General features: G+C 54.4%; 1 protein-coding gene across 2 annotated transcripts in view; it reads right to left on the minus strand.

Moving 5' to 3' along the window:
• Positions 1-2,201: 2,201 nt before the first annotated feature.
• The window catches only part of Col2a1 (collagen type II alpha 1 chain), a 28,801-nt gene continuing 18,646 nt past the window's right edge, over positions 2,202-12,356 (minus strand). For both annotated transcript variants that reach the window (XM_041642574.1, XM_041642575.1), the window contains 25 exons: positions 12,049-12,102; positions 11,768-11,821; positions 11,521-11,565; positions 11,259-11,357; positions 10,889-10,996; positions 10,517-10,570; positions 10,156-10,209; positions 9,745-9,798; positions 9,374-9,427; positions 8,969-9,076; positions 8,418-8,471; positions 7,984-8,037; positions 7,209-7,370; positions 6,968-7,075; positions 6,626-6,733; positions 6,357-6,410; positions 6,118-6,225; positions 5,891-5,944; positions 5,679-5,786; positions 5,386-5,439; positions 4,852-4,959; positions 4,264-4,552; positions 3,738-3,925; positions 3,193-3,435; positions 2,202-2,749 (listed from right to left, as the gene is read on the minus strand). In XM_041642574.1, the coding sequence (XP_041498508.1) occupies positions 2,603-2,749; positions 3,193-3,435; positions 3,738-3,925; positions 4,264-4,552; positions 4,852-4,959; positions 5,386-5,439; positions 5,679-5,786; positions 5,891-5,944; positions 6,118-6,225; positions 6,357-6,410; positions 6,626-6,733; positions 6,968-7,075; positions 7,209-7,370; positions 7,984-8,037; positions 8,418-8,471; positions 8,969-9,076; positions 9,374-9,427; positions 9,745-9,798; positions 10,156-10,209; positions 10,517-10,570; positions 10,889-10,996; positions 11,259-11,357; positions 11,521-11,565; positions 11,768-11,821; positions 12,049-12,102 (2,523 nt within the window). In that variant the 3' untranslated portion in view covers positions 2,202-2,602. The remainder of the gene's footprint in view (positions 2,750-3,192; positions 3,436-3,737; positions 3,926-4,263; positions 4,553-4,851; positions 4,960-5,385; positions 5,440-5,678; positions 5,787-5,890; positions 5,945-6,117; positions 6,226-6,356; positions 6,411-6,625; positions 6,734-6,967; positions 7,076-7,208; positions 7,371-7,983; positions 8,038-8,417; positions 8,472-8,968; positions 9,077-9,373; positions 9,428-9,744; positions 9,799-10,155; positions 10,210-10,516; positions 10,571-10,888; positions 10,997-11,258; positions 11,358-11,520; positions 11,566-11,767; positions 11,822-12,048; positions 12,103-12,356) is intronic.

The raw sequence follows: 12,356 nt of genomic DNA on the forward strand, positions 1-12,356 counted from the left end.
AAAAAAAGAAAGAAAAAAACAAATGAAACTCTTCTCTACTTTGAAGATACCGTGTTCCTTTGGTTATCTAGAGGGGAAACTCTCCAGGAAGTGTCTTCCAGGAAGTAAGAACCGAGGAACTTAAAGTAGCTCCAAAGTCTTCTAATGGCAGGTGTTCCAGAGAGAACTGCAAGATGGAAAAATAACCCGATGGAGCCCTGGTCACAGTGGGTCACTCTGCCCAGCCCTGCTGGCTAGGGGATTTATTGGTGCATTATTCTGTCTGGAGAGACCTACTGCTTTCCCTGGGACATCAGGGATCCAGGACTTAATAATAAGCCTGCTTGTCCTAGCTGTCCTCCCTGGGCCAGATTGGGATGCAGAACAAGGGCAAGCAGGGCCTTTTCACTTGACTTTTGATCCTCACTTCGCTCCCCACCTAGCCGCTTCTCTCCATTCCTGGGGAGCAGTTGTATTTATGTCTGAGTTTCCCTGGGCTACAATGACTGACCCAGGTACTCCACAGCTTCCCCTAGAGTTTTAAGCCAGCCGTCAGGGTCTGCTGGACATTTTATTCAATGTGGTCACTGTTGAGGGTAGCGGAGTGAGCGGGGAAGTTCTGATTCTCAACTCAGGGCAGCTCTTCACCGCCACCTGCTGTCGGAGACAAGTTTCACATGTGCCCAGTAGCCATCACTAGCTTTTCATTGATGGGAGTTGCTAATTTTTCCTTACATGGGAGGGTGTGCATGACATTGGGAATCAAACACAGGCAGGTTTGCATCATGCTAGGGAAACATTCTACCCCTGAGCTACACTCCCAGCACCAATCGTGTGTTTTTAAATATCAGGTTGTCGTTTTGCTTCCTTGGTTGCCATGAGTTAGCCCTGTACACAAGTTATGCCACAAGTTGGATATTAATGCAAATAATCCCCCCACCCAATTCTCTGATTTATTTTTCTTATTTCTCTAAAAGAAAAGCTGCCAAAGGGACCAAGATGGGTAAAAGGGTCAGAGAACAGCATGGCTGTGGTGTTTATGAGATGTTTTGAAATTTGTTTCACAAATCCTGCCGTCATGGAATTTATCTCCTGCCCACTTCACCCATGGCCGCCATCACGGCCCTCTAGTGGAGAGGGGAACAGCGTGCTCATTGCTGCTGTGCACGCCCAAGGCATTGGAAAGCAAACGATGCCCGGCCTGTAGGGCAAGGCTCTCCCTTCCTAATCTGGAATTCAGAGGTCTGTAGACGCTTCCAGTGCAGGTCTAGAGAATGGAGAATGGGGACGGAGTGAGGGGGATGGGAGAACTGTATTTTCCGCTCAGCTTGCCCCAGGATCTTAGGACAGATGCAGGTAGCCATCCAGACCATTTGCATCAGTGGCCCCCGGGGGGGTTGCCCTCCTGCCTCCTGCTCCCCCTGTCCACCCCACTTCCCACGTCTCCCATCCAGCAGGGCATAACCACACCCACTAAGATGCCAGCACACCGTAGCTTCGCTCCAGCATGCTGGAGAGATGTGGTCCATGTTTAAGAACAAGGTCATCCCTCTGATTCCCCAAACTTCCCAACAGTGGATCTAAAGTTCGAGCACAGTGTCCCTGAGAGTTGTGTGTGCTGAGCTTTGGTCCTCAGGGTGGTGCTCTTGGGTGGAACCTTGAGAAGTAGGGCCTAGTAGAGGTCCTCAGGTCACTGGGTAGAGCCTCTCAAAGGGCTCTGTGGGACCTCTTTTCCTCACTCTGCTTCCTGGCTGAAGGCATGAGTAATGGCTTTGATTGTGCCCTGCTATGACACTCTGCCAAAATCAATATAATTACCTGATTTTGTAAACAAACCTAACAAGTGAATCATTTTCTAATCCTACTTTGTATTTTTATCAAAACTGTGAACCAAAATGAACCTTGCTTTATTTCTTGGGCAGACCATGTTAATTTTGTTTCAGTAGCATAGGGCTAACTAATTCAGTTTCGTCTCTGGTCTCAGGTCACCCTGGATTCCACAAAGTGCCAAAGTTTACAAAAGAGGTGTGTGTGTGTGCACGTGTTAAGTGTTTGTGTTCACCAAACCATGCAGTGTGGCGTCAGCGACCTGTATTGAAAGGTCAACAGACAATCCTGGGACTATATTTCTGCATGCCTGCAGGATCAAGGATTAATAGACACAAACAGAAGAACAAAACACAAGTCAATGTGTCCTTTCCAATAATTTTTTGGTTTTTTAATATCAATTGATGTTTTAAAAAATACAGAGGTGTTTGACACAGAATAGCACCATTGTGTAGGACGCACAGTTCCTACGCCCAGCACCTGTGGGGGTTCTTCTGGCTGGGCTGGGGGCAGTCACTCAGGGGGCGTTTGACTCACACCAGTTAGTTCCCTGCCTCTGCCTTGACCCAAAGGTCTTACAGGAAGACAATAAATAAATAGAACACCGAGATTTTATTTTGCAGTCTGCCCAGTTCAGGTCTCTCAGAAAGGAGAAAACAGTCCGAGCTGCGAGGGTCGGATGAATGGACGTCAGGTCAGGTCAGCCATTCAGTGCAGATTCTAGAGTGACTGGGGTTGGAAGGTCCTTGGGTCCTTTGGATTCGCAATGGATTGTGTTGTTTTGGGGTTCAGGGTTTTACAAGAAGCAGACAGGCCCTATGTCCACACCAAACTCCTGCTCAGGGCCTCCTATGTCCATGGGTGCAATGTCAACAATGGGAAGGCGTGAGGTCTTCTGTGACCGGTACTCGATGACAGTCTTGCCCCACTTACCGGTATGTTTCTAGGGAGGAAGGAGGGAGATGTTATTCAGTGGATGTCTTGCAACCAAGGCCAGCTGCCCAATACCCCCAAACCAAACAACCACAAAGTGTGAACTATGCTAGGGGGCTCCTTAAGACTTTTCCTGGTTGCCCAAGCCCTCTCCAGTTCTTTCCTTAATGGCAGAGCCCTCCTCTACCTTCTTGCCCCCCTGTCTCCCATTTCCACAAAGGGTTTCCCACTTGTGATAGCCTCTTCCCTCTTGCTGGTACTCTCATACACTTTTTAGGAATACTTTGCTAAGTGTCCCTGAGCATGCAAGTCTTTATTCCCTCTGAACGAGGAAGTGGACAAGCTGATACATCTGCCGCTCAGCGTGTCCCCTCACATGTCCCCTCGGCTCAAGCCTCTGCTGACCCATCCCTCTGGAAACATGACACTTGCCACAGCCTCGGCCCTACTCACCGTGCAGCCGTCCTTCAGGGCCGTGTACGTGAACCTGCTGTTGCCCTCAGCCCTCATCTCCACATCATTGGAGCCCTGGATGAGCAGGGCCTTCTTGAGGTTGCCGGCGGCTTCGTCCAGGTAGGCGATGCTGTTCTTACAGTGGTAAGTGATGTTCTGAGAGCCCTCGAAGGACAGTAGACGAAGGAAGGTCATCTGGACGTTAGCGGTGTTGGGAGCCAAGTTGCCATCACCGTAGCTGAACTGTAGCAGGCAGAGGGGTTCGAGTATGAGATCTGAGGATTGGCATTTGCTGGGATGGGGGGGGGCTAATGAGACTCCAACTGTTGGGGGTGCTAGGGTGATGTGGGGGACTTTAGGGAGCGGGGCAAGCTCAGAGGGCCACTTCTCCAGCTACAATGGGGGAATGCCCTTTTTTTCCCCTCTTTCCTCTAAAGACTGGAGAATACTGGTGGAGAATGTGGGGAAGGCGCTAAAATGTCTGAGGAGAAAGAAGGGCAAAGGTGAGGGGGGGGGGGACAGCCGGGCAAGCACCGGGCACTCACGTGGAAGCCACCATTCATGGTTTCTCCAAACCAGACATGCTTCTTCTCCTTGCCCTTGCTGCTCCACCAGTTCTTCTTAGGCACCGTCGCTGGGTTGGGGTAGACGCAAGTCTCTCCTGTCTCCATGTTGCAGAACACTTTCATAGCGTCCAAGGTACAGCCCTGGTTGGGGTCAATCCAGTAGTCTCCTGCGGGGAAAGGAGGCGGCACCCATCAGGCAACTCAAAGCTGAGGGCCAGGCTGGCTGCTAACAGCAGGGAGTCTACTGGGAAGCTAGGTCAGGGGAATCCGAAGGACCAGGGACAAATCCGCATGGGGAACCTAGTGCCAAAGAGGGGGCCAAGAAATGGGGGCAGAAGCAGTGTTCGCCTGGAGTCACTTCTGTCACGGTCATTCAGCAGAACCTTCCAGATCTGATCCTGCCCTGCACTAAGATACAATGGGTTGGGTCTGCCTGGCTACCAAAGGTGGGCTATGTATGTAACTCCCTGCTCTCTGGGGCAGAGGACCTGTGCTCCAGGCTCACCGCTCTTCCACTCTGGATGGCACAGTTTCAGGTCCTGGCAGGTCCGAGCGGGATTCTTGCGGGAGCCATCAGGGCTGCGGATGCTCTCAATCTGGTTATTGAGTGACTTGAGGGTGGCATCCACCTCCACATCGTGCTGTCGCAGGGAGCTGGCTGCCTCATCGGCCCGCATGTACTGCAGGGGATCAGGGCCCTTCTCTCTCTGACCTAAGCCAGCGAAGGCTGACATGTCAATGCCGGGACCAGGAGGACCTGGAGGGCCAGGGGGACCAGGATTTCCGGGAGGACCCTGCAGCAGGAAACAGAAATGTCAGCAAGGAACCATGGAGAGAGGTCTTCCCGCATATCCAACCTTGTGGTAGAGACAAAAGGTAGCAAGACCAAGAAACCCACAGCAGCTTCCCCTTTCCTCCCTGACCCTTCTTTCCTACTTCCCAGAATCCACCATGAGCCGTGTGACTCTCTAAAGCGCCCCCAGCCTCCAGGACGCCATCACTACTAGCTGCCTGCTGATGCCTCAAAGGTGGCCTAAGCACCTATAACATGCTAGGAATACTTCCAGTGGCAGGGAGGGGTCAGGAAACTTACAGCAGGGCCTGTTTCGCCTGAACGTCCACGGGGACCAGGAGGCCCAATGGGGCCAGGGATTCCATTAGAGCCATCTTTGCCGGAGGGACCAACGGGGCCAGGTGGACCCTGCAGTCCAAGAAAGAGGAGACCGTGAGAAAACCATCCATTCCAGGAGCAGCTACAGACCTGCCACGACTAGCAACACTGGTCATGCCACTCTGCTGGGGTCCTATGAAATGCTCGGTCACACGCCCTAAATCCATCTCCATTTAGCCAAGAACCAGCAGGCATCTCCATGTTTCTCTGACCCTCCTAAGTTATGTTTATGAGATTTTTTTTAAATCAGTTTGTCTTCCGGTCACTGTGACTTCAGGTGCTTGTGTCCATGGTCATTTGTAAGAAAGTCCTCCTTTTCTCAGGGTACCTCCTGACTGAGGACGGCTCAATCCAAGACTCCCCACAGAAGCAATGGCCACCCCCACTCATCCCCTGACCAAGGCCTTGAGCCGCCAGTAGAAAGGCTTGCTCCATCCCTAGAAGCATCTCACTTACTCTAGGGCCAGAGGGACCAGCTGGGCCAGAAGCACCTTGATCTCCAGAGGGACCCTGTGGATAAAAAGAACACAGTCGATGTCAACACAGCTGGATATGGAAATCTGTCTCCTTCAGAATGGAAAGCAAGATTGTGCCCCTGCCCCTCTCTCCCACCCCTTCCACCTGACAGAGCCCAGGGGCTTCTGAGGAAGACCCCAAGCCTTTTTAGTAACAAGGGAATTTCAGTGGACCTGAAAAATGGGAGACCTTGGGCCATCCCCTCAGGGACAATGACATGCAGTGATACCCACCGGAGGGCCAGGCAGACCCTGAAGTCCAGTGAAGCCTCGGTGTCCCTTCAATCCCCTCTCGCCAGGCTCTCCAGATTCTCCTTTGTCACCTCGGGGGCCTTGAGGGCCCTATGAACAAGGAAAACATGGATTCAGTCAAGTCTGGGCTCGTATGTGTCTCACCCAGTGCCCCTTCTCTGCAGGGACTCAGTTCAAGATGCTCCAATACTCACTGGGATTCCACGGGCTCCAGCAGGTCCTGAGGGGCCCATAGGACCTTGTGCACCCTGTGAGGGGAGAGAGCGGACAACATCAGGGAAAGACCAGGACATGAAGGCTCTTCCTCACACCTGCCTAGAGGCTCTGAGGCCCCCAGAGCCAGGCGCTACCTCTAGGTGCTCAACACGGAGGAAAGCAAACATGAAACACCCCCTACCACCTCTGAACCCCGTATACTCACAGACTCTCCTCTGTCTCCTTGTTTGCCAGTTGGGCCAGCAGGGCCAGGAGAACCTGGGGGCCCGGGAGCTCCAGGAGCACCCAGTGCACCAGTCTCTCCACGATCACCCTGTAGGAGCAAGGTATCAGGTTCAGCCAAGAAGATTTCAGAAGAGGTGGGGGGGAGTTCCATTACTACTCAGACTGGCACGTTAGCATAGTCCCCCAGTCCCCGTCCCAGGATAGACACCTGTCACTCACCTTGACTCCAGCTGCACCATCTCTGCCAGGGGGTCCATCAGCACCAGGGCTGCCCTGGACAAGGGATGTAAGAATTCACTTAGATCTTCTCCGTTTTCTCTCTCACTCTGATCTGAAGCCTAAGCCTGTTCACGTCTGCCCAGCTAAGGCTTTGGGGCCCACACATCCTCTGTGAGCTTTCACTCCCTTCTCCTCGTACACTTCCTAGTCTCTGTGTGTGTCCTTCCCTCCAGATCCTCCCACCGGTGACACCAAGCTCTGGGGCTCACCTCTCGTCCAGGTTCACCTGCAGGACCTGTCAGGCCAGGAGGCCCCACGGGGCCAGGAGGACCTCTGTCTCCAGATGCACCAGGTGCACCCTGCTTGCCAGGCTCACCCTGAAAGGATATAGACAAGGACCATGAGTGTCCATGCTAAGCACCCCTGCCAAGACTCTACCATCCCCTTCAGAGGGTACAGCTGACAGAGGGATGTTTCCAAGGATACTGAGTCGGAGGAAGACTTGGGGTGCCACTGTGACAAGAACACTTAGTTAAGAGCTTTGGGACTGAGCCTGAGCCTGAACCAGGCCTGGCCTAGCAGGGCTGAAGGGGAAAGTGTTCTTCACTCACCGATGGGCCAGGAAGGCCAGGAAATCCTCTCTCACCACGCTGTCCAGGAAGACCAACAATGCCCCTTTGACCAGCCAGCCCCTGGGGACCTGGAGGACCGTCAGAACCCTAAAAGAAGAAAAATACAGCTGACACAGAGGCTTGCCCTGACACTTCCCACCCACTGTGTGGCTCCCTTCCCACAATTCCCACAGCACTCCATGAGCTCAGGTGCCTCTCATGGGCTGGGTAGGGTACTTACAGGGGGACCGTCATCTCCAGGTTCTCCTTTCTCGCCAGAAGGTCCTGCAGGGCCTTGAAGTCCAGGGTCACCAGCTCGGCCAGGGGAACCTGTGTCTCCTCGAGCACCTTTGGGGCCATCTTTTCCAGAAGGACCAGGGGGACCGGGGGGTCCAGGGTTGCCCTAGGAGGAGCAGATATGGAAGGTGGTGATTTGTCACCGTCCTCATTCAAGCTATAGAAGCCATGTGGCTCAGGGGCCAGGCATTCCAAACTGCCAGCTTGTGCTTTTCTCTCCCCTGTGACAGATCTGGTCAGGCAACTGTGGCTCTGTCACCCTGCTTTGACTTTCCTCACCCATGTGGGGTTCTTCCAGAAACAGCTCCAACATTGCCCTCTGACCCTAGCCTCCTGTTCGCCCAGCACCCCTTCCTCCATGCCCAATGATGGTGAATGGAGTTTTTCCTTATCTCTTCCCTCACTGATGACCCCCCCCATCCCCAAGTATCTGGTCTGGGGCTCGTGGTCTTCTCTATAGAGTGTGGATCAAACATGCTTAGGACATGTGTCCCAAAAGAAAAAATGCATCATGCCAACCCTCCCAGCATGCCAAGTGGTCCCCCCATTGCTCCCAGCTGCCAGGGGTCAGTCAGCTGTGCCTCCCATTGGTAAGAATGGAGGAGTCAGAGCTATAGGCTTCTGACGCCTGTGTTTGGTGGATACTCCAGACTGTGCTGATCCTAGCTGGGCCTCCCATGCCAGGAGGAAGACAGATATAAACCAGGAATGACACTTACATTAGAGCCTGGCGGTCCAACTCGGCCAGCAGCTCCGGGGAATCCGGTGGCTCCCTGTGGGCATGGAGGGGTGGGGAGGCTCTCAGCAAGGAGGATAATCAAGTTGGAAGGGCTAGAGCTTATGTCTCAGGTGGGGAGTCAAGGAAGTGGGGGCTACAAAGCAGCAAGTGAGTAGCTAGAGGGAAATGGGGGCCATTGCACCTGGACACATAATCAGGCCTGAGCTGGTGCCTTCCAGCCTTCAGGGAGCCGAGTGGCAGAGCTGAGAGTTGGGGACTTTGGGAGGACTAAGCACACAGCAGAGTGAGATGTCCTCTCCTGCCAGGCTTAGACTCAGGCCTGGTTAGGGCTGGGGAGGGAGGATATGTAGGTTCCTGAAGCTAACCCACTGCAGAAATCATGGGTCAGAACTCTTTTACAGGGGATTCACTCACTGGGGGGCCTTGTGCGCCTCGGGCTCCCTTCGGACCAGTCACTCCAGTAGGACCCTGGGAAGAAAAGAAGGCAATGGTGGGGTCTGGTGGACCTGGGGAAGGCAGTCAGCCTTTTCTGAACTTTAATACAGGACTCCTGAGAGCCAGGCTGTCAGAGTTCAGCTTCTCGACATTAGGACCCCAGTCTACAAAGGCTATCATAGGCAGTTCTGTGTGCCACAGCACCGGGAGACTCCAGGGCCTGACTCGGCCAGGCTCTTAGAGACAGCCCCGGAGCTCCAGCCCATGGGAAACCTGCTCTCTGCTCCCCCAGGGAAGCAGCTGTTTTGTTGCCTGTGGTCAGGGGACACAGCCTATACTTGGTGCTGGTGACCCAATACCCCACCTGTGTGCCCCCCGTCCCGCACCTAACCTAACAAAAGCCCCTCCCTACACAGCAGACTTCCTCCAGGCTCCCAGTTCCCTCCCAGCCCCAGACTCTGCTTGCCCCATCTACCAGGGCCCTTCTCCTGGCCTGGCAGCCTCTGCTTCATGAACTCAGCAATACTCACCTGTGGCCCAGGAGCTCCAGAGGGGCCTTGGGGGCCAGGGGCACCAGCATCTCCTTTCTGCCCGGCCTCTCCTTGATCACCCTTGGCACCAGGCTGGCCATCAGCACCCTGTAATAGGAAGAAGGGATAGATGAAGGAGAGGCAAGCTGACTGCTCCAGGTTCTGCCACAGGTTAGACAGGACACGAGCATGCACCTACCTAGTAGGGGCCTGAAAACTGGGTTTAAGATGGTGTTGTTATGTTGCCAAGGAAATGTGAAGGGAGGAGAAGAAAAAGTCCATTTCTTCCTCTCTTACCTTCTTGCCCTCCCTTCCTCTCTCCCCCATCAGACGATGCCCCTGATTTCTGGCATAGAGCCAGACTGTATGCAGTCAGTAGGCAGTAGGGTAGACAGAGGTACTCACAGGAGGCCCAGCAAATCCAGCAGGTCCAGGTGGCCCAGTTTCTCCACGTTCACCCTGTGAGGGGACCAGGAGGTGTCAGGTCCTGTTGCCCTGCCCATGTGCTCTTCTTAGAGCCAGAGCCCACTGCACAGCCCAGCTTCATGGCCAGCCTCTCCCAGACAGAGGTGTCTGAGGCCCAGGGACCCAGAACAGGAAGTCTCTCTTGGCTCAAAGGTCCTGAGAACTGGCTGTGCCTGGGCCTCTATGACTTTCCCTTGGGTCTCTTTTCTCCTCTCACCCCTAACCCCACAGCACAGGGCCAGGTGGCAGGGCATGGCTGGCTTCCTCACTACTGGGGCCAGGGAGTGCCTGATCGAGAGGGCCATGCTCACCGGAGCGCCACGAGCACCAGTACTTCCTGAAGGGCCAGGAGGTCCAACTTCTCCCTAGGAGTTGAGAAGGCAAAGGTCAGGGTGGGCCCCGAGGTGCCAAGTGCACTGAAGAAGTCCTGATGTTGAGAAGGGCACTTTGGGTTCCTAGAACCCCTCCCCCACATCCAGCTCTCTTCTGGGCTCAGCTGCCCCATCTGCCTCTTCAAGACCTTGGGTGAGGGTACTTTCCTACCAGGCTGGCCACCACATGTTAAAGACCACACAAGTCATACGCTAACAGGACTCCGCCCCCCAACTTTACTCCATTGAGGAAGGTGATGGTTGATGAGGAAGATTTGACTGTGTCTGGGAAGAGGTAAGAAGAAGGTCCGAAAGAGGTGGAGAGAGGGAGGAAGGTCAATCACAACTCACCTTCTCGCCATTGGCACCTGCCGGGCCCGGGGGCCCAATGGGCCCAGTCAGACCCTGGAGAGAGAATAAGGGTCAAGCCAGTATCGTGAGGTTCCTCAAGGATTCTGGGGACCCCGTACCCAATAGACTTTGGTGGACCTTCCCATGGTCTCAGAGCCTCCCACTCACTGCCTGGTCCCCAACACTAGAAAAAAAAAGGAAGTCTCCATGGTTTCCCAGAACCCCCTTTTTTGAGTGCTAGAGACTGATGGGAATGCCTGTATCGGTCCCCATGCCAACTCCTAAATTCCCACGCCGGCTCCTAAGTCCCCATGCCGGCTCCTAGGCCCCCATACCGGCTCCTAACCCAGCATTCACTTACTCGTCCACCATCTTTTCCAGGAGCCCCCTCTGGGCCTTTCTCACCAACGTCGCCCTGTGGAAGAGAAAATCAAGTATTTTAGGGGGCCCTTTGGGATCAGCTGCCAGTTCTGCCCTACCTGGCTGAGGTTCTGGAACCCAGTCTTTGCCTAAGAGTTGTTTTCTGTGGCCTTAGGGCTGGTGACAAAGTAACAAGTGGTGAAAGAACACAGAAATGGCTATCACTGTGGCAGATGGGTTTGTGTATGTGTGTGTGTTGGGGGGACTTCTAGTTTCTCAAAGAGCAACCAGGACCCTCGTCTTCAGAAGGACAAGGAATGAGTGTGGGAGCAGAAGTGTGGCAATTGTGGCTTTGGGTAAGCCCAGTACTTACTCTGTCTCCCTTGGGCCCAGCAATACCAGCTGCTCCCCTCTCGCCAGGCATTCCTTGTAGACCTGGAGGACCCTGAGCCCCAGGGGGGCCATCTGGACCAGGTGCACCCTAGAGTGGAAGACAAGAGGAGTCTGTAGTGAGCAAGACCTCTCTCATGGCCCCACTGTGCACAGCCTGGGGAAACCAGTGTCCCAAACGCCTTTCCCTTTCTTCCGTCTCCATCCCAGCATCACCTCCATCAAATCCCTCCTGGTCCTCCTTCCTTCTGTGCTCCCTCTCCTTCCTCCCTTTCTCCCTCCCTCCCTTCCTCCTCTCAGCATGTCTCCCCAGGGCTGGATGGAAGACCCCTGAAGGACTTGGCGTCACTTACTTTGGGACCATCAGTACCAGGAGTACCAGGGAGACCACGAGCACCCTGGAGGCCTTGTGCACCAGGAGATCCACGTTCACCTGGGAAACCTCGTTCACCCTGTGAGAGGGACACCGGGCAGTACTCAGGCCAAAGCAGTGGGGAAGATGAGATGGGGAAGGGTGCATATCCCCAAAAACCCTAGGCAGGCTGCAGAGCTGAGAGGCAAGGGCAACTGAATGGGGGAGAAGGCACACCCAGCAATGGGTGGCAGGACACTCACCCTGGGACCCACAAGGCCAGGAGCTCCAGCTTCACCAGGAATACCCTAGAGAACAAAAGAGTATGGAAGAGTGAAGACTGCCTGCCCCAGACCCCAGAACAGCCCTTCCACAGTGACTGCAATAGCTCAGATGGTTGTTAAGAGAGCCGGGAACCAGGCCTGGGACACTCATAGTGGGGTTCTTCATGCACCCATTCCCTTGGTTCCTGGATGTCAGCTAAACAAGTTCAAAGAGCTCCACACTCACCTGGTCACCTTGTTTTCCACCTTCACCTGGGGGACCGGGAGGGCCAGGAAGTCCCTGGAAGCCAAAGTGACATGCAAAGAGTTAAGTTTGCTGCTTCAGCCTCCAGGGAGGCACAGCACTGGACAAACCATAAGGAGATAGCAATGAGGGCCAGGCAGGGAAGCCTCATCCCCTGGCTTCCCATGAGGAGAGTGAACTTGCTACCCACAGTGCATGCCCAGAGAGCTCTAGACATGGGGATGGATTACATAGACAGTCTGGCCCAGCCACCAGCCACCTACCTGGAATCCTGATGGCCCAGGAGCACCCTGCTCGCCTCGTTCACCAGCAGGTCCCTGCAGAAAGAAAGAGAAGGTAAGTTAAGTCAGGAGTCTGGAGAACCTCAGGCCCTGGGGAGTAGATTAGCGAAGTCTTCCTGGACTGACCAGCCAAAATGTGGCTGGACACTTCACCTCCCTCGTCTACCCCCACTGCCCTCTTCTCGGCAGGTCCCACTGCCTCCGGGACATCCTCTCTCATCTGGGGATGGTCCAGCCCAGGTCCACGTCTGTCACCTCCATTACTCAATGGATGTTAGGTTCTCTGTTTT

Source organism: Microtus oregoni, unplaced genomic scaffold, assembly GCF_018167655.1.
Source record: "Microtus oregoni isolate MIOR12 unplaced genomic scaffold, Mior012 000077F_ref0000221, whole genome shotgun sequence".
In the NCBI taxonomy this organism is placed as follows: Eukaryota; Metazoa; Chordata; class Mammalia; order Rodentia; family Cricetidae; genus Microtus; species Microtus oregoni.